At 40.8% G+C, this 21,807-nt stretch overlaps 1 protein-coding gene across 3 annotated transcripts in view; it reads left to right on the top strand.

The window, feature by feature from the left end:
• LOC149843456 (serine/threonine-protein phosphatase 5-like) overlaps nt 1-16,047 on the top strand; it is a 33,140-nt gene extending 17,093 nt beyond the window's left edge. The window contains exons 2-15 of one of the 3 annotated variants that reach the window (XM_089999819.1): nt 4,284-4,420; nt 4,720-4,889; nt 4,973-5,044; nt 7,547-7,697; nt 8,872-8,977; nt 9,093-9,210; nt 10,449-10,596; nt 11,431-11,679; nt 12,782-12,907; nt 12,987-13,087; nt 14,200-14,274; nt 15,219-15,304; nt 15,418-15,473; nt 15,624-16,047. In XM_089999819.1, coding sequence (XP_089855945.1) covers nt 4,348-4,420; nt 4,720-4,889; nt 4,973-5,044; nt 7,547-7,697; nt 8,872-8,977; nt 9,093-9,210; nt 10,449-10,596; nt 11,431-11,679; nt 12,782-12,907; nt 12,987-13,087; nt 14,200-14,274; nt 15,219-15,278 — 1,449 coding nt within the window. In that variant the 5' untranslated portion in view covers nt 4,284-4,347 and the 3' untranslated portion in view covers nt 15,279-15,304; nt 15,418-15,473; nt 15,624-16,047. Of the gene's footprint in view, nt 1-4,283; nt 4,421-4,719; nt 4,890-4,972; nt 5,045-7,546; nt 7,698-8,871; nt 8,978-9,092; nt 9,211-10,448; nt 10,597-11,430; nt 11,680-12,781; nt 12,908-12,986; nt 13,088-14,199; nt 14,275-14,428; nt 14,694-15,174; nt 15,305-15,417; nt 15,474-15,623 lie in introns of those variants that run through there. The other 2 variants (XM_089999820.1, XM_089999818.1) reach the window with 2 other exon arrangements.
• The last annotated feature ends 5,760 nt before the right edge of the window (nt 16,048-21,807 follow it).

Raw genomic sequence — 21,807 nt, 5'->3', positions numbered from 1 at the left:
GGAAAGTTTTATAGGACGACTATTAGACCCGCTTTACTATATGGTACGGAATGTTGGGCTGCCAAGAGACATCATATTCAAAAAATGAGTGTAGCTGAGATGCGGATGCTTAGATGGATGTGTGGAAATACAATAAAAGATAAGATTCGGAACGAAGAGATACGTAAGAAGGTAGGTGTTGCACCCATTGAAAATAAGATGCGAGAGAATCGTTTACGGTGGTTTGGACATATTCGGCGAAGGCCTAATGATGCTCCAGTTAGAAGGTTGGAGAAATGGGAAAATATATTAGTTAAAAGAGGTCGGGGTAGGCCTAGGAAGACTTGGATGGAGATGATAGGAAAGGATATGAATGCTTTGAACCTCACCGAGGACATGGCGTTGGATAGAAATGATTGGAGGAAAAAGATTCATGTGGAAGACCCAAAATGAATTTCTTTTTTGGTTCATATCGCTGACCCCAATTGTTTTGGGATGAAGGCGTAGTTGTTGTTGTTTTGTTGTTTGTTCCTCTATTCTGTAGATTGAACCAACAATCAGCTTTCACATGTCCTCTTTTGTTACATAAGAAACAAGTGGGCACTCTCCTCAGATTCCCTGTGTTAAAACCCCCTGAAATATTAGGTGTAGGCAAGATACCACGTCCTCCCTGCCCAAAACGTCCGCGGCCTCTGCCTCCTTGATGCCCTCCATTCCATCGTCCAAAACCTACAGAAGTGTCCATGGCCAAAACTGAATGAGGACGAGCTGATTCATTTCCTTCTGCCCTTTGCTTCATAATCATCTCATGCTGAAGAAGTTTCTCTTGGAGGTCATCAAAAGTGGGCAAGTGAGGAAGGCATGATAAAGCTGTGGTAAACATGTCAAAGTCAGGACCCAATCCACTGAGGAGTTGTTGAACTTTATCTTTATCTGCAATAGCACTTCCAACAACAGCCAATTGATCAGCAATACTCTTTAAGCGGCCTATGTATTCCATGACTGTCATGGAGCCTTTCTTCAAACTTTGAAATTCATTTTTTAAGAACATAACTCGGGATTCTGATATCTGAGAGTAAGTTTGTGACAGCTTACTCCACAGATCCGCCGCAGTGCAATCATCTGAAAGAGTAACCAACACTTCTTGAGAGAGTGTTGACGTAATATAAGAAACTAAAGATTGATCTCGCTTCCTCCAAACTGTATACTCTGGATTCTTAATGGAAATGGTAATTGTGTCACCTTTCTCATCCTTGGTTTCCTGCAAAATAAGCCGTGGTGGTATAGGAACTAAACCATCCAAATGTTCATCGAGATCCTGACTCCGTATAAAAGGAAGGATTTGCCTTTTCCATGTCAAAAAATTAGAATGAGTAAGTTTTTCTGTAACAAGCTGACTCAAGAAATTGGCAGAGGGACCGGATGATGAAGACGAAGAGTAATCCATATCAGTAGAATAATGAATAAGCAAACAAGATGAATGAAAAGAAATAAACAGATTTGGGATCACTTAATCAATCAGTAAAACTGTAATAAAGCAGATACTTGTACGACCAAAAATTGTTGCACAAAGAACACTAAAACAACAATGAAGGAAGGAAAAGAAACTTGTGGAATCAAAATTGGTTTGAAATAAAAGGAAAACTGCAGTCGGTGATGTGTTAAAAAAAAATTGGAACCAACACAGATGATAGAATGACAGAAAAGAGAGAACTTAGGATGAACACAGTCGATGAGTACGCTGAAGGAGGAACACGCTGAAAGGAGGAACACGCAGTTCACGATCTGCGAAAGTAGGAACACGCTGCTGCTGTTTCAGAGATTTTATATCTGGTACGCTGAAAGTACCAACTTTCAGAAGGGGGAAATCTGCTTCAGAAGGGGGAAATCTGTTGTTTTATATCTGGTACGCTGAAAGTACCAACTTTCAGAAAGGGGAACTGGTACGCTGTTAAGATACGCTGTTTCAGTAGGAGAGATCTGCTCTTTCAGACCTTCTTCACGCAAGGAGAGATCTGCTGTGAAGATACGCTGTTTCAGAAGGGGGAAATGGAAATCTGTTGTTTTATATCTGGTACGCTGAAAGTACCAACTTTCAAAAGGGGGAACTGGTACGCTGTGAAGATACGCTGTTTCAGTAGGAGAGATCTGCTGTTTCAGACCTTCTTCACGCAAGGAGAGATCTGCTGTGAGGATACGCTGTTTCAGAAGGGGGAAATCTGAAGTTTCAGACCTTCACGCACAGGGAGTTTTCTTGTTCACGCTGACCCCATCTCGATGAACACTAGGGATGGCAGTGGACCGGGGGAAAGCGGGGCCCCGCCTCGCCCCGTTTGGACCGGGGATGAAGGGTATGAAACGGGGATGGAGGCGGGGACGAAGGTTAAAATCCATCCCCGTTCGGGGGTGGAGGCGGGGATGGACTGGCACGTTCCCCCGCCCCATCCCCGCCCCGGCCCATCCCTTCCCGGCCCCCATCCCCGTCCCGGCCCCGCCCCGCCCCATCCCCGTCCCGGCCCCCAACCCTTTATATTTTTACTGTTTACTAACCCTAACTCCCTTCCCTAATTTCCTAACCCTGGAGCCGCCGAACCGGGCCGTCGCCTCTTCCCCATCTGCATTATCATTGTAGCCGGGCCGTCGCCGACCACCGTTGGCCGTCGCAGGGGGAGGCCTCCACCGTTGGCCGTCACAGGGCCGTCGCCGATCTCCGACTCGTCCTCGGCGACGCTTGGGTGCGAATGCACACCAAGAAGCTTCGGCAGTACGTCGCTAACTACGAGCGCATGGCGTGGAGCGAGGTCGTGCCGGCCATGGCGGAGATGCCGGTGGTGATCGATGCCGAAAGCGCGAGGCGGGCTTTCAGGCGGTTCAACTCTGCCTTCGAGGAGGCATACCGGGCGCAGACTGCGTCGATCGTGGTGGAGGACATGAAATGGGGACGGGGCGGGGGTGGAGGACATGAAACGGGGATGAAGGCGGGGGTGGAGGATAAAATCCATCCCCGCCGCGGAGGCGGGGCGGGGGTGGAGGATAAAATTTTGAGGCGGGGCGGGGGTGGAAACCTTGTCCCCCGCCCCGCCCCGCCCCACTGCCATCCCTAATGAACACGCTGTGCTCTGATACCATATCATATTTCCATATCTGATACAACGTCTACAGGAAACAGGGCGAGAGAGAGAGAGAGAGAGAGAGAGAGAGAGAGAGAGAGAGAGAGACCAATGGCTGGGGCAGCTCACGAATACTCGACCTCCAAGCCCTAACCATTTAATATAAAACAGCAAATATACAACTATCCTTGTAATATCAGAGATATTACAAGGATGCCATTAATGATAATAAAACAGCATGTGTTTCATTAACATACCATGCGTATGGATCTGGAACCAGATCCATACGCAAGCTATATTTTAACAGGGGTTAGCCCCCCCACCCTCCACTCGAGTTTTTTTTGGTGGTGTTACTACTGTCTTGTTCCTAGCATAACTGGTGGGTGGAACAGTGTTTCACCATTCCACGGATGCGTGTTTGGTTCATGTTTGATGGTGGTGGGTGCAGGGTCCCGTGGTACGCACCATCAAACACACCCTTATGGTACAAATGTGGCCTTTTTGTGAATGGGTGGTGTTTGCTTGTGAATGATCGGAAACTTGATTTGTTAGACTAATGAGAAATAGCGGTAGGTGGGAAGACAGAAGTTGCGGACTTCAAACTTATTGTCTAAGGTGTTATATGTGTTATCGTAGACAAATTAAAGAAGTGAATTGACCGATATGAGGTTGTTCTAACTTAAAAATTATCAACATGACAGTTGAGATCTCTGATTATATGCAGAGGCCTTGGTTGCACTTAGCAAAGTTTTAAGTGGTCTTGTGGCAAAAAGAAAAACTGTCAGTTTGTCATAGTTTATCTCAAGAGATACCCTTCCTAGGGATTAAGGAGTTATTGACCCATAATTGATAAAGAAAGGTTGCATTGCAAGTTAGTGGTCCCAATAATACTATCACCGAAAAAAAAGCATGTCAATGCTTAAGTATTAGGTGATATAATGTGTTGTATTGGTGACAAGTGACAACCCACAATCCATGACAAGTTTGAAATGTATCTATGAATTAATGAAGATGCTATTGAAATATGGAATTTAGACTGCTTGATATTTCTGTTATTTCCAGTAATGTCTTGAAAGCAAATTTGAATGTGATTGCTTGATTATTAGTAATCTATATGCTTTTTTATTATTCCACATGCTGAGTGAAAACTAATCCTGGGGTTGAAACTGAGGGCTTTCTATCATTGATGGTTAGGGAACATGCACTCTAATTACTTGTCACACGTACCATACTACTGAAGCTCAGAAACAGTGTCAGCATGTATAATACTGCCAATTCAAATCTTGACCGGGCAGAAGAAATAAAACTCCTTGCTAATGAGGCATTTAAAGGTATGTTTTTTGTTTACTCCACATTTATCCAAGTTGTTTTGATTCACTTAAGATATTATTTTACTAGAAACAAAGGCTGGGAGAGTCTACACTACATTGAATCAAGTTTTAAATTTTGGTTCCTTAAGCTGGACTAAGATCGTATTGCTTTCTGCTGAGGAATATTGATACCTTTTGCAAGTCCATTCTCTGGTTATTGTGAAGAAGGAATTCAGATGGACCAATTTTCTGCATGGTAGTGTTACCCTATATTAATTTGCTGTCAATTAGCTGACTTATTTGTTTTTTGTTTTCATCAGCCAACAAGTTCTCCCGTGCTGTAGATCTGTATACTCAAGCTATTGAGTTGAATAGCAACAATGCTGTTTATTGGGCAAATCGTGCATTTGCACATTCTAAGCTGGAGGAATATGGAAGTGCAATACAGGATGCAAGTGAGGCTATCGAAATTGATCCAGGATATTCTAAGGCATGAAGTTAAATCCTTACATTTTTATTTTTAACTGCCTTTATAGCTTTAGTTGAGCATTTTTCTGAAAAGGTAATCAACAGGGTTACTATAGAAGAGGGGCAGCATATCTTTCAATGGGAAAATTTAAGGAAGCGTTGAAGGATTTTCAACAGGTACTTCATTCTAGGTCCTTCCATTCTTCTATAGTCTGTTGCTGGCCATGCATACTCTTCGCTGTGTTCAATACTTAGTTATGTTTTGGCATCATCAAGCTTGAGACATGTTTGGAACAATCTATAGCAGCACCTCATTTCTGCTTTTTTTTGGGATAATGTATGTATATTTGGTGTTTTATGATGCACATACCTCTACTCCTCAGATCCCATGGCTTGGATCACTTTGAGCTGAGTGTGTCTCACCTATGTACCACAAGCATGCCTCATATGTGACAATTTTTCGTGGTGATTTTGCCACTGATTCCAAATCCTAATAGCCTCCATTCATTCCCTTTTTTGTTGAAGCTAGTTTATGCAAAGATTGTTGGGTTGTGGTCCTTATTTTGGTGTGACTGCTTGGATGCAAGTATTATTGTTTATTTATGATGAGGAACCCTCACCAAGAACTGGGTTACTTAATGGGCCTGCTTCCCTGCGAGGTAAACCCCAGGTGGGGTCTGTGACACCCAAGCCCTTACAGAGCCCACCAGTTAAAGACAACCGCACACCCGGTGGGAGTCGAACCTGGAACGAAGGGGTCATCATGTTTTTCCCAAGCCTGCTGCCACTCGGGCGACTCAGGCGGGTGTGCTTGGATGCAATTATGATTATGTGCTAACTCAAGGGCTTAGGTTAAATAAGTTCAGTTGCTAAGGATTGCATTAGTTTGTTGGGTAGCTGCTGCATTGTTGGGAACTTCCATAGCTAACCTGTTCATGTTTTTCTTTTAATTAAATACCTGGATAGAGTTCAGGAAATGTATTTCACACGTTTGATTGTGTGCTTGGATCATAACCTGCTATGTTATATGTTTTCCGGGACCTGGCTGATAGACTTTATTTTTTAAGAACAATGAAAACATGAAACCTTGCAGCGAAGAAACTGATCCTCAGTATGTAGTTCATTTCACTGCTGGACCAGGTGAGGCCAAGTAACTCACAAACAAAATGCATTTTTGAAGTGCAAAACTTGATCACGACGGATGAATGGATGATTGTGCCCTGGATTGCTTACAACAGTCTGGCACAAGTTGACTACCATAAAAATGCAAGCATTAAATGCGTACTAATTATACTGTTAGATCTGTAAGAAAAAAAGTAATAGAGTTTGTATGTGAATATAAAACTTTGTCAATTTATAGAAGTTTGTGGTCAGTTGGGATGAGTTGAGTCACTATACAAAGATCAATATGGAGTTTCATAAATGGCTGGAATAGGTTTATCTATATAACATAGTTTTTAGGCTATGTCACAGGGATTCGGCTAACCAGGTGCCGCACCCGCGTCGACGCGACGCGACACGGGTGTGCGTGCGGGTGCGGCACCCGGTGCGGTCAACGCACCCAGGGTCATTTATGTAAAAAAAAGGACGTCGAGGGAGGCTCGCCTCAAGAAGAAGAAGACAATGAGGAAAGAGAGAGGCGAGAGGGAACTCACCTGAAAGGGGGCCGAACGGGGGCTCGCCGGACGTGGAGCTTGTCAGAGTCAGGTGGCCGGAAAACGAACGGAAGAGATGGAGCCTGCGGCGGGGGGAGAAGGCGAGCGAGGAGAGAGAGTGAGCAGCGTGGGGGAGGGTTTCATGAATGAAACCCTACCCTGCGTGCTTATTTAAAGCATGTAACATGTTTTATCGGGTTTGGATCTGGGTCAGATCCGAATTCGACACAGATCCAAACCCGATTTTTTTGCCGCACCCCCGCACCCATGTTTTTTTAGAGTGCCGCATCCCCGCACCCATGTGACATAGTTTTTAGCATTTTTCTGCTTATTTTTGTACTATTGTGGAAAGAAATGGAACTTCTGACCAATTTCTAATTGGGTTTAGGGTTTCCTCTCTCTCTCTCTCAGCTGCTTCAAGCCTTCAAAATTATGCCCATCAAGGAAAGACATGTTGGGTTTTGAAGAAGGTTGTTCTTTAGTTGCAATAAGACAGGTTCTTTTTGCAAAGGAAATAATTTAAAATGTCTCTGGAAGCATCTGCAGTCTTGGACAAATCATGAAATAAATTACTGTTACGACTAAATTGATTGGGCTGGTATAGATCTAAATTTTCTTAAATCAGTTTGTTTGGGATAGATCTAAATTTGTGTTTTGGTCTGCAATTTCTGTGAGAGAAATTTGATTCAATTATTTTTATGTGCAGCTTTGCTGAGTTTGTGAAAATTCATATGCCACCTTAAATGATATATATTGGTAATTGGACAGGTTGTCTAATGCTTTATTTATGTTGCAGAACTTAGATATGTTGTTTCTATGATAGATTGTTTTGTTTCAGAGCCTGCAAAAATGCAACGCCACAAAAAAATTAGATGTGCCACAACGTGTCCATCCAAATGTGAAATTTATATATCTGGAACTTGTGGGTTGCTTGCTTTCCTTATTCTAAATCTACTGGTCTTGCATGAACATTTACTGGTTGCTATATTAATTCTTGTTTTTTACTTGTTTTTATGAGGTCCAGGTCAAAAAGATCCGTCCTAATGATCCTGATGCTACAAAGAAGTTGAAAGAGTGTGAGAAAGCTGTAATGAAACTTAAATTTGAGGAAGCTATTGCTGTACAGGAGTCTGAAAGGAGTTCTATAGCTGATTCGATTGATTATCATTCCATTGGTATATTATCTTTTTCCACTTGCATTTCCAGTGTTCATTTACAGTTATGTTATTCCAGTTGTCCTGCTTTTGTCTTTTGTAGATTTACTGTTTTCTTTCTTCTTTATATGGTTTTTGAGTAAGTTTCTCATGGAGAAACATGTCATTATTTATGCTTTAATAATCTGTATTTTAACAGGTTGCTCTTTATGCAAATCTTAATCTTTTTCTGCTTTCTGAAGAACGAGGGGAGGATAAAAAAGAACCAGCTATGAAATAAAAGTGATAAAGGCACAGGACAATAGCTATCTATCACAAAAATTTGATTCTAAACATGTCAGTAGAGTGCCTACTAACTGGGGACACCAATCATGCAACTGTCCTCCAGCACTACTATCCCACAGTCCTGCCCCTGCCCCTGCCCCTGCCACTGCCACCACCATTCTACCACACGTGCTTGTTCTATATATGGGAGCATGATTCTGTATACTCGAGTGTATAGGGCTGCATATAATACAGGTGGTGACACACAAAACTGCAGTTTTACACACACACATACACATGGTTCTCTCCCCCACAAAGAGAATAATGTTGTTACATTTACTGGTATCACCTTCACATTTTTCTTTATTCGATTGCTGTAATCATCATACGTAAACTTCATGAAAAGTTTGAGTTTTTTTATCCTCCAAATATGGGGTTTGGAATTGATTTTGTCGCAATTGCCAAGAGTGATGTTTACTTCTGTTGCCCATCCTGGTCTTGTGGTATATGCTTGCAATCTCATGTTATATCATTTCTACATATTTTAGTATAAATTGAGAAATTTATTGTGAATAATTACATTTATGTGCTCTGTTTTTTTATAACTTTTATGATCTGAGCTTTTAACGCTGACTCATTTGACATGTACTTTATTGCTGAATTGAACAAGATGTCTCTTGTTTTGGTATTTGGCTTTGAAGGATAATTGTACTCTTACATTGATGCCAAAATCTTTGATCTTTTCTGTCTTGTTTTTTTTTGGGGGGGGGTTGTCTAAAAATATAATTTAGTATAACATAATCAATCTGCTCAATAAACTTGGTTATTAAGGTGACTGTTGCTTACAATTCTATTGCTATTGGCAATCATAAAATTCCATTTCCCATTACCAGGTTTGAATATGAGAGTCTCTCTCTTTGTTCTACTGCAGTTGTAGGACCCGAATATACTGGTGCAAGGATCGAGGGAGATGTAACTTTGGACTTCATAAAGAAAATGTTGGATGACTTTAAGAACCAGAAGTCCTTACACAAAAGGTGTGCTGTTTCTGGTGTAGCTTTCTGGATCTTTTGACATATTTGATTTGGACCATTTTCTTGTGGTCACTTTATTTAATAATATGGCCCTAAGGCATATAATTTGTTGTCTTAGGTATGCATTTCAGATTGTCTTACAAGCAAGGGAAATGCTGCAAGCTTTGCCATCTCTAGTTGATATCACTGTTCCTGATGGTCATCATTTCACAGTTTGTGGTGACGTTCATGGCCAGGTATCTCTAAAACAGTCTTCTAGGGTGTATTTCCATTAACATTTGATAACATCTCAGCCTTCTTACTTTGTTACCTGAACTTATGTTACATCCTTTTATATGCCTCAGATTATGTGTTTTCTGTGTTCTGTTTTCAACTAGTTCCAGACCATATGATACATAATGGGTTCTTTATTCTTTAGGCCATGACCTATGACCTGCTTGCTTACACATACATGTCCTATATTTAAAACCATAATCCTGGTAAAAAAATTTTAAAATTGAAGGAAAAAATCCCAGTATCAAGTCTCAATATGCAGCTTTTTGATCTCTTTACTGAAATATTCTAGACCATCTTTAGTGTTTAATTCTGGGCACATATTGCATCAATGATTGAGAAACTTTTATTTAATGTTCTTATAATCTTGTTTCAAGTGGCAGTCTTTAGATCATGGTCCCCTTTCACGTTAAAGAAAAACAAGATATAGATTGCTTATTTGGTGCTGGTATCTTAAAAGCAAAAATATAGGTTCCATGTCAGGGAATGAGTACAAGGTGTTAGAAAGGTCATCTGTACATGCACATGTGTGTATATGCCCACGTGCATGCTCATATGCAGGCATGCATATGAGCGTATTTACTTTTGGTGTTGACATGAGAAGTCATTCCTAATAAGTGCTCTGGGTTGCATTATTGAGAATTTTTTTCTGATAGCCATCTTTCTCTCTTTTCCCGAAGTCATCACTTCTTTCCAGAGAGAGCATGATTGACAAGTTTAATATAGAAAAAGGTGTAAGGAAGGAGCTATTTTTCCAATAACATTTAATACTTAGACTAAAATAAAGAAAACCAAAAATTATTGTTTCAGCAAGAGAGATCTGGTATTTATTAGGTGCTAAACATAATAGTACATTAGCCTGTGCTTGGACCTGGATCTGACATTTAGAGGCCAAGCATTGGAAGATTTTGAATCGGGAATATTTTTCCTGCTTAGTCTTTTTAACAAATGTGGTGTTAAATATGGCAAAATGCAATTGTTTTCAGTACCCATTAAACTTCATTTAATCTTTCCTTTTCTTAAGCATGTGTTCTTTGCCATATTGTGCCTTGTTATTCTATCATGTGAGTTGTTATTTGCACAATTGCTTAAACTAATGAAACATGAGTATCAGACGTAATATAACTCCATAAGGTTCGGTTAGCAACAAGGTTCTTTTTGGCTGCCCAAGATCTGATATAGTTCATTCTCAAAATTGCAGTTTTATGACTTGCTGAATATATTTGAGCTGAACGGCCTTCCCTCAGAAGAGAATCCATATCTCTTTAATGGTGATTTTGTGGATCGTGGATCCTTTTCTGTTGAAGTCATTCTCACCTTATTTGCATTCATGTGCATGTCCACATCAGGTATGTTTGTTGCTTCCTTTCATAACAATTTGAAAGTTGTGCTTTTCACTTTTTAAAATCAATTGCCAAGACCTGTTAAATATGTATCAAGGGCAGTTGAAAAATGCTGTTTTTTTTAGAACTTACATGCCCGATTAACTTCATTTTCATGCTTTCTTCTCTTGGACATCATTTGAGATGGGTTCCAATGGCTTTACCTGTGTTGTTTGGCTTTGAACCAGAGCCCAATGGGTTGAGAGGTTGAATTAGTGCAGGTATGCCTACAGGGCTAACCACTTATGTCCAGCTATTAATTGAGTGGCTGTTTTTAACAACTGAACTGTCACTTCAGAAATCCTAGCTTAGGGAACCTTGTTTCACTATATTTGGATGATTACATTGACCTAAGAATATGCAATCTTGAAGCAAAAAAATCATAGCAAGTTAAAAGTTAAAATGATGGTGATAAAAATCCTAGCTCATAAAAATTGATGGTGATAAAAAAAAAGATGTTTGAAGGAATGAAAAATTCAACAGTATCATGCACACACACCTGAGGAAATGCTCCTTTTATTTTAGTAAATGAATCTCCAGCTGCTGGTGGATGTGTCGCTAGATGCTACTTGAATATAGTATGTGAATTTCTGAAACATTTCAACCCCATGTAATTTGTTATTCGAGTTCGTAAATTAGCTTATACCCTCTCTTCTTCTTCTCTGTTTTTCTTTGTATTATGCACTGCATGTGATTTTTTTCTATCGCAGGAAACTACATGAAAATGACTGCTAGTAACATTCATTGGCTAGGTTTATGGTTAATTTTTCTGCTAAATACTTGCATGTCTTTGTGGTCCAGCTATTTATCTCGCTAGGGGAAATCATGAGAGCAAGAGCATGAACAAGATATATGGATTTGAGGGTGAAGTAAAGTCGAAGTTAAGTGACACCTTTGTGGAGCTGTTTGCAGAAGTATTCTGTTGTTTACCTCTAGCACATGTTATAAATGAGAAGATCTTTGTTGTGCATGGAGGACTCTTTAGTGTTGATGGAGTAAAGGTCTCGGACATAAAAGCAATTGATCGGTTTTGTGAGCCTCCTGAAGAAGGTAAAGGAAGTTGCCTGTGCGTTCACATTTTATATTGGGAAATTTTCAAATACTACCTGGGTTAATCAAATGACCCCTAGTTTAGTAACCTTTACTAAATTCTGTTTTAAATTTATTAAAATGACCATGCTACCCACATGCCTTTCCCATATATGGAGGCCTAGTTTTTAGGAAACTTTCTCTTTTTTTTATTTGACATAAGGGTAGTGAGTCGTGACTTATCATCTCTCTCTCTCTCTCTCTCTATATATATATATATATATATATGTTTATATTTGGTACAATCCATTGTGCCTACAATCTAGTTTGAATTTCACGAAACGAGTTGTTTTGACACAATCCAACCTCTTAGATGTGTTCAGCATGCTCGATTTAGTAGGAATCAACTCTTGGGTCATGTGTTTCGACGAAAAAAACATGTTTTTATCAGTCGGGAAAAATCGATGCCTTCATAGCCGTTGATTTTTGGATTGCCGGAAAAAACTGTACACAGGTCGGATTTCAGCAATCTAAAAGTCGGTGCCCACTAAACAAAACATGTAGATCACATTTATGGTGTTAGATGTGAGAAAAAAGCTAAACAAGGGGGTTCCGCCACATTTGCTAGGTCGATTGCACTTACAATCGATTGTAGCAAATCTTAATGCTATACACACACACATGGGTAGTGAGTTGTGATCTCTCTTTCTCTCTCTTATTGTAAGTCCGATTGGACCTGAGTCTGGACCTGCTTCCAGCAACTTAAATCAAATTTGGGTTTGGTCCCACTTGGGTCCGAACCAAACCCGACCCGTTGTCACCCCTAGTTGGGTTGATTGACTTGCTGCAATTTAGAATTCTATAGAGGTTTTCTAAAACTTGTCAACAACAATAAAGTCTATATTGCACATATACGTTGTATTAGTTGGTAAAAAAATGCTGCTTCAATTTATGAAGCATGTTTTGTTATATGCCTATTGCATTCAATAGTTCAATGTGGTCTTTTTGTTTGCTGTTGCCTGAATGCTTTAAGATGAAGTATCCTAGAAATATGCTGATTTTATTCTTTGTGTATTGTTGTGATATAACTGATTTTATGGTTATCTTGTTGATCTTTGATTAGGTTTGATGTGTGAACTGCTCTGGAGTGATCCACAACCACAATTGGGGCGTGGCCCTAGTAAGCGTGGTGTAGGTCTTTCTTTTGGCGAAGACGTGACAAAGAGATTTTTACTGGAAAACAATCTAGGTATCTGGTGATGAATATTACCCTTTTCCTTCTTGTCCTGTTTTTCTTCATGTTCATGCAGATTTTTTTTTTTTTGCAGAGCTAGTTGTTAGATCACATGAAGTAAAGGATGAGGGTTATGAAATTGAACATGATGGCAAGCTCATTACTGTGTTTTCTGCTCCAAATTATTGTGATCAGGTAACTTATTTCATGATAAAATTTAAAATGAAACCTGTGCTTGGTCTAATTCTAGATCAGTCTGTCTGTAGGTTCTTTCTCCTTTCTTTTTCTTTCAAAATTTTCAAGGGAGCACAGTCACTGATACTAGCCTCAAGTAATCTTTTAGCAAGGCAATTTGTCAGGATTTTTTTTCCAATAAGTCTTATTAAAGATCATGGCATTTTTTGGAAAAATGAAAGAAAAGTAATACCAAGAAGAAAAAAAGTAGATGCTATTTTTTTAAAATTAATATGAAAAGGCAATAAAAAATGTCCAAATGTGAAAAGCGGTACAAGGAAAAGAATCATATATCTATTTTATAAACAAATAAAAACCAAATTATGAAAATATTGTAGTGGTATGCCAATATTTTTGTGTTATTTAAGGGCACATATGCTTATCTCCAAGTGAGAGAACAATTCTCATTTGCTCCATTTCTCGTGTGCATGCAAACATGAGAAAATGAGACATGAGATTTGAAATCACATTTCTCCACCTTGTGATTTTGAATCATATGATTCCATATCAAATGAGACTTCATATCAAGTGAGACACAAGCAAATATGCTAAAACTACCGCTATGTTTTGCTGGTGTTGCTGTTTAACCAAAATATGACAATGATTTGAGAGAACTAACCAATTGCCCGTGACTATGCTAGAAAAGTACTATATGGGGGTGTTGTTTGTGGTGGATGGGGCTGATGTCAATTGTGCATGAGCTTCTGCCATTCATCACAGATGCATGAAATTATGTAGCTGATGTTTGAACTAGGGGTTGTCATATTAAATAAGCGTTAGATGTTCATCTCTGCTAAACTCTTACACCTGATGTTTAAGTTAAAAATTGTGCCAGGAAGGATGTGATCATGGCATATTTGCTCACAAGTTACAGTTTGCAGATACACATAATGCTACTGACTTTTTGACCTTCTAGTATCTTTCTTATCTTTCTTATCTTTATATCCTCCAGTGTGCAGTAAGCTAGTTCACTGACTGTACAACATTGTGATGTTGAATTTTTAGGTCTTCTTTTTATGCTTATGTTTGGAGCATGTATTTATTTTATTGCTTCCTTCCATTGTTTGGTTCAGATGGGGAACAAGGGTGCATTCATAAAATTCAAAGCCCCAGAAATGAAGCGTGAGATAGTTTCGTTCTCAGCAGTGGTGAGGGAAACCGAATCAGCTCTCTTATTTCTTAGATTAATGATGAAATTTTAATATTGACAAAAATTCTACTGTAGTTGAAATCCAATTAAATATATCTATCTTTTATGGTGCTTCAGTAGTAAATAGGATCTGATTGCTTGTTTTGAAACAGCAATTCATATTGCTTGACGATCTAGTACTTATGCTTTGGAGCCATTTGGATGTTTGGACCTGCTTAAGTAATCTGCGAGCCTTGCAAGAAGCTGCATTGCATGTCTTTATCAACCCAGTGTGGCTGGGGCCGAACATATAGGATCAGCTTGAGCCACCTGTATTCGGTGTGAAAATATGTGTTTTGCACTGTAGTTTATTAGAATCTTACAGGGTTTTGATGTGTAATTTTGTAAAGAACATCCAGGAAAAAAAAACAAAGTCAAGGAAAACCATGAATGATTGCTCAAGAAAGAATTAGAGCACTACCTTTCATGCTCAATATTGAACTTATTGTGACTGTATTTTTATAACTAGGATTTTGTGATTCATCCAGAATTTCTTGCTTGAGGTGCACTGTAATTTAACCAACGTTGTAATACTTGCCTTCAGATTATTCTGTGATAGCAATAGAAATAGAAAGTTTCGCTCTGAAACTAGCTAGTGACATTAGCAAAAAGTCATATACTCGTCACCACTATAAGCAGTCTATTATTGTGCTACCTTGGGGGAAAGTGCTTGTTGACATCAGCGTTTTTGTCAAAGTATTTTTCCAGGGTTACCAAGTAGGATAAAATCTTCATGTATTAAAATAGTTTTTTTTCACCGAGGATCCAGTTGTGGACTTAGTTTTGGTCCACATTGAATGCACTTTGTCGAAGACTTCTCACAATTAATTATTTGTTTTCTGGTCTATTTACTTTTCAGATTTGTGATTGAACTTTATTCTTTGGTTGAACTGTGACGTGCAGCCACACCCTGATGTCAAGCCAATGGCATATGCAAACAACTTCCTCAGGATGTTCTCTTGATCCACCTAATGGCACACTGAAACTGTGTAAGATCTCTTTACTTTTGACAGACTCCTATTGCTGTGAAGAAAATTAATTTGCTTGATCAGACTATAGATGTGTTCCCTTAAATTTGTTATTGTTGTCTACTATTTATCAGGTTATCCAGGTTTGATAGGAAGCTGCTCTTCCATAAGCTAAAGGCCTTGCAAATTTGTAAGCTTCATTTTCATTATTTCTTTCATGCTCGAGTGTTGTATGTGGACTATCATTGTAGGACAGAAAAGTCGAATCTCTCTGTTTCACATTTTTATTGCTTCGATTTATTTTTTTCATTTCATTTGTCCTAATTTCTTGATGGTTTAGGTATGATTGAAGCCATTGTCACGGTTGATTCCCGGATCTCCACAGTTTTGAGCTTGTTAAGTTTTTCAGATTTCAAAGGGCCATACGAAACAAAACAGCATGTGCCAGCGTAATTTGCCAGGGAGAGATTACCTGCCTGTACAAAAGAACTGTGTGAATATATGCCAAGGATCACTTAATGTTCTCACCATACTAATCATAAACCCATTTCACGCAGTGATGCCATTGCCTGGACATAAAGAACAATTATTTTTATTCGTGGAGTTGGGTGTTATTTATTTTAGGGGCATTGCTATGACTTGAATTCAAGGCTGTTGTCATTTTCCTTCAAGTAAGGATTTTGTAATTCTTCTGAATATGAATCAACAGTTTGATCTTGTTACATTGGGACGGATCTAGTTTCGGTGTGTTTGAATTGAACAAAGTCCCCGCTATCTGTTTAACTTGGCATCCATTAAGGGCAAAATTAACCCTAAAATCCAGGATAGATTACTCTACTGGCTCCCCTGAATTACCAAATGGCATATTGTCTTCTACCTTTTTGTCTTGGTAAAATCATTCCTGTGGATGCAAATCTCGTGGCTGCTGCATTTGATAGAACTTGAGGTGGGGATAGTTATTATCAACTGCCTCAAGGGGTTTGGCCTAGTGGGATGGGGCCTAGACCATTTGACTGGCAGTCTAGGTTCAAATCCCATGGGCCTCACCCCCCTGCGTTAAGCAGAAGCTTGGGGACTCCCTGGGGTCGAGGGATAAGCCCTCCAAGTTTTACGCTGATAAATATGTCTGGCTGACCCAGTGTGGCTAGGTCTTTGCGCCTGGAACGGTTTCTCTGTTTAAAAAAAAAAAAGATTATCAATTATGCCAAGTATTTATAAGAGAATATGTGCACTTTTTGAGGTTTTCTCTAAACGGCATCATTTCTTTACTTTGGTGTGGCCATGGTCGCCCTCAAGCTGTGTGCGTGTTCACGTTCATGATATCTTAAAATTGTTAACCAGCCAAATAAGTTCTTATGCACACATGCATATCCGTGTGACGCAAATGATTTAGAAACCATATTTTTTTTTGTTTGAAAGGCAAACTGGGGTAAGGCAGACCCCCACCAGTTATTATTTAACATACCACTGGGGTTTGAACCCGCAACATCTCATCACAAGGAGACCAGTGCTGACAGCTCCTACCAACCAGGTCGAGCCAACCAGAAAGTAGAGCTGAGAAACTAGAGAAGCTGCTCATGACGTGTTTGGCTTATAAAGAACTCATTTGAACTCATGAAATAAGCTTGCCAAGCTGAACAATGAGTGTTCGGCTTAACTTGGCTCATATGAGCTCATTAGCTATATATATATATATACACGGAAAAATCTAGATCCTTGAAGTGTTTGGCTTGCAGTTAAGTGAAGAGTTCAAATCTTGTTACAGCTTTAGAACAAGTGCTTATTATGTGATGAGCCTGTTTGGGCTTGAGTTAGTAGGTGTAGAGTCTAAATTCTATTAATTTTGACTTTGAAAAAGGTGTTCTTTTTGTAAATGAACCAGTTCAAACTTAGATCATTTAACTTAGGCTTGCCATAAGCTTGAGCTCGGTTTGGCACATCCCAAGAACGAGCCAAGTTTGAACACTTTTTGTGCAGTTTATTTAGCTTGTTTACCAGCCTTACCACAAAGGACTTGAAAACATTTAAAAGAGTGAAAAATAATTACCCACCAGGCCTTTGAGGGCAGATTATATTCAATCCCGACCCCCATCTCAACTGCGACGCATGCTCCATCAAATGAGATTGAATATAAAAACATGTTTTCCTGAGTCAGAAAAAAATTGATGCATTTACAATCATCTACTTTTGCAATGGCCAAAAACCTATACACGTTGGATTTCCATTATTCAAAAGCCGGTTTCCACTAAAAACATGTAAATCAGCTGTTTGTCCGTACAAGTGGTTGCAGCGAACTTTAACTCCTAATTGGAAGTGAGAAAAAATACACTAATTTTTTTCCTTGAATGCAAGCATTTAAAAAATATCAATAATTTAAAAAAAAAACTAGAGTCAAGGATCCATTAATACATAGTGGGAGGAAAGTATAATGCTATTGCGGCCTCCGAAGTTGATCGAGATTTGAGTAGTTGTTGGAGTGCCTCCGATAATTAAGTGAAAAAGTGTCTCTTAATTTTTTAATAAATTCTTTTGGTGTGGTCACCTCAATGGAAGCTACCTTATTTTTGGAGATCTCATTAAGATTGGGACAAATAGCTCTTATGTGTTTTGTTCATATCTTTTTTATATGCAACATTACAGTTATTTGTCTTTTCAAAGTGCGAAGGCTTATAAGATTTTACATGGTTTTTGGGCTTACAAAATTTTCAATATTTTTTTTAGAGCAGTTTCACACCTTTTGCCAAAAAGGACTTCACCGCTTCTCTCTTTTTTCGTGCAGTTTCACACTTTTTCACCAAATAAGAAAGGATTGTACCTCTCTCTTTCTGACCGCAACTGCAAGGTTCAAGAGCAGCCATTCTTAGAAGAACTTATAGGTGGTCTTCCCAACTAGAGATGGCAGTGGACCGGGGCGGGGGCGGGGGACAGGGTCTCCACCCCCGCTCCATCTCAAAAATTCAGCCTCCATCCCCGGTCCATCCCTGTGTGTGTGTGTATGGGGGTGGGGGGGACTTTGGACCTCCACCCCTGACCCATCTCAAAATACTAATCCCCGTCCCCACCCCCCCTCCCCCCCCCCCCCCACCCCAAGACCTCGAAGTAGATGAGGAAGACGGGAGGGCCTGATCTTGGGAATGGAGATGAAGAGAAGGAGGACGAAGGGGGCGAGGGAGATGGCGGCGAGGGCGATGGCCGTCCAGCCGACGATGGTGAGGCCGGTGTAGTTGAGGAAGGCAAGGGAGAGGTTGAAGAGGGAGATGGCGAGGTAGCGGTAGGGAAAGCCGGAGAAGACAGGGAAGACGAGCTTGAGGTAGTTGATGCAGAGGGCGGGGTAGGCAGCGTTGTTGATGGCGCCGCTCATCCACTTACACCAACCCATCATGAAGCCCCAGAAGGGGTCGAAGCCTGGTTGGCCCAGATCACCTAGCCGCCGTTGCCCAGGTAGGCTGTGGAGAGCTCCGACGTGATGAGCGCCTCCGCGATGCTCCATATGAAGGGGAACACGAGGAAGCCCACGATGGCGAACAGGGGACCCGTGGCCTGAACGACGGGCTCCTCGTCGAAGGGGCCGCCAGAGACCTCGAAGTAGATGAGGAAGACGAGGGGGATAAGGATTAGCTTCTTGCGGGAGTAGGTGGTGGCGTCGGCGGTAGCAGTATCTGGTGGTTCTGCCGGTCCTCTTCGCCGTTGATGGCCGAAAGTCGGTGGGCCGACGGGGAAGTGCCCATTGATGACCCCTTTATGGGTCCGGCTGCCTTGTGATCTTGAATCTGGTTGGTGCTCATTATCATTATTGTGTTGCTACACTAGTGGTTCTCTCTCTCTCTCTAAAAATTGAGAGAGTGAGAGAGGAGAAGAAGAGAATCAGAGATGGGAGATAAAGAGTAGGCAATAATGAAGCCTAATCTCCACCACCAAAACCCTAGACGAGGCTCACGACAGCGGCACAGGGCGGCGACAGAGATGGAGTGAGGGAAGAAGGAAGGAAGGAGGGAGAGATGGCGTCGGTCAACGGTGGTCAGTGACGGCCCGACTCCAGCGAGAAATTTAGGAAAAGAGGCGACGGCTAGAATGCAGATGGGGAAGGGAAAGATGCGACGGCTCGGACGGATAAAACATAGGGTTAGAGTTTTTTTTTAATTCAGGGTCTTTTAATAATATGGGACAGGGCAGGGCGGGGGAAAGTGTCGGTCCATCCCCGCACGGGGATGAATTTAACCTTCATCCCCGCAAATATCCCCGTTTCATGCCCTCCATCCCCAGTCCAAACGGGGCGAGGCGGGGCGGGGCCCCGCACTGCCATCCCTATTCTGAACGATCTAAAGCCCTGTCATCTTTGATGCTTCGACAAGTTATCTTACTGATTTTGTGCTTATAGCACGTCAACTCTATATCTCTGATGATATTTCTGGATCCTCATTTTGGCCCGAGGCCTTGAGAGATTTGTTGCTTATGGTAAACAGAAATTTGTCGTTGGGAGATTTATTTTTTATTGGATTTGGCACTTTTGTGGGATCCCCAAAATTTGCAATTTCGCTTGTATTGTGTGTGAGATGATATTAAAGGTCATGAGGTGGTGCTTTGGCTAGGATTTTGAGATTTTGGGTCTCTCTCTCTCTCTCTCTCTATATATATATATAGAGAGAGAGAGAGAGAGAGAGAGAGATGTTATGTTAGAGCTTGATTCTCCCATCAATCCTTTTTAAGTGTTTTGTTTTCATTGATTTATGTTTTAATTGTTAGTCGCATGCCAACAAATTTCATGTTGGAATGATACAACCAAAATTAGTTTAGTTTGGGACCAACTACATTCGTGGTATTGCTCTCCGAAGGTGAATAATGATGGTGGTGGTGAATGACAAACAATAGGTGAATTATATTATGCCTTATGTAACCACCCCAATGGCTCTTATCTATGAAAGTTTCTTTGCCCTGAGATGAAGGGATTCCTAGTTAGGAGGAGCCTCAGGTTATCTAATTATCTAGAAAAGAGGGATGAGCTTGGATATCCTATTGAAGCGCATAATGCAGTATTTCAACTTCTCCTACCCTTCTTGATAAATAGATGCATCTGAGTTTCTTCATCAAATATCTCAGCATACATTAGGGGTGGCAAAACCTGACACGACCCGCCAACCCGCCTCTTAGGCGGGTTTGGGTTGGGCTTAAGCCAACCCGTTTAATAAACGGGTCGACCCGTGTAACCCGTTTATTAAACAGGTCAGGTTCGGGTTGGGGGTATGCCAACCCGCCAACCCGGCTGACCCGTTTAATAAACGGGTTAGACGGTGGGTCAACCCGCCAACCTGCCAACCCGACCCGCCAACCTGACACGCGAACCTGAGAACCCGTTTACCCGACCCAACCCATTTATTAAATGGGTTGGCGGGTCGTGTCGGGTTACCCGTTTATTAAACGGGTCGGGTTCGTGTTTGCCACAGCCGACCCGTTTAATAAACGGGTCAGGTTCGAGTTGAGGTATGCTGACCCGCCAACCCGACATGATTGCCACCCCTAGCATACATGCCCTTGTTCCAAATGGATCCATGCTCCTAAGGATGACTAGGTCACAGTTTGGATTGAATCGGAATTTGTAGATAGTGTGGATAAAATAAGGGTCATACCAAATGTGGTCCCATATTCTAGGGTTTTGGGGAGGGTGTTAGGGATGGCAGTAGATGGGGGGGGGGGGTAGGTGTGGGTGGGGCAGAGCAGGGTCCCGTTTTTTCAGTTCTTTTGCTGCTGCCGCCTTCCGCCATTAGAGGAAGGAGATGAGAGAAATGTGAGTTTACACAGTTCGTTTGAGGAAGGTGAGAAGTGAGATTCGAGAAAGGGTTTTATGTTAGGGTTATATATATATATATATATATATATATATATATATATATATATATATATATATATATATATTATATATATATATAAGATTTTATAATATTTATAAAGGTATAATAATAATTCTTAACAAAGATCGAGGACGGGATGAGGCAGGGTGGGGCAAGAGTAAGTCTATCCCCGCAAGGGTTTTGATTTTAACCTCCATCCCTGGTCTAAATGAGGTGAGTCGGGGACACGTTTCCCCCTGGTCCACTGCCATCCCTAGAGGTCATACTGAGTTTGGTCCTAGTCTTTTGCTGTTTTGGGACTCCAACCCATGTCTCTGCGCTGACAACCCGTGGGGGTGTCAACAGGTTGGATCTGGTTCAGACTCATGTAGGTTCAAACTTAGATTTAACTTTGATGTGCTGGTACAGGGTTCAGACCCAGGTCCAATTGGGTATATCATAAGAAAAACCATGTCTGTGTACTATAAGGATTACATGAACCAAACTGGTCCATATCCCATAAATTAATGTTTTTTTTTTCATTTTTATATTAAAAAATCAAGAAACTCAATTGGCATTCTAAGCGGACCCAGTTTGGTATGAAATTTTACAAATCATACCCAGCTCCATATACTAATCAGACCTTTGGGTCCGACTCTGATTCTAATCAAGCCTTCTTCTTTATAATCAAACCCTGAT

Source organism: Nuphar pumila, chromosome 3, assembly GCF_984573655.1.
Source record: "Nuphar pumila chromosome 3, dmNupPumi1.hap1.1, whole genome shotgun sequence".
Classification (NCBI taxonomy): Eukaryota; Viridiplantae; Streptophyta; class Magnoliopsida; order Nymphaeales; family Nymphaeaceae; genus Nuphar; species Nuphar pumila.
Note: the sequence above shows the minus strand (reverse complement) of the source record. Positions and strands in the feature narration are given on the sequence as shown.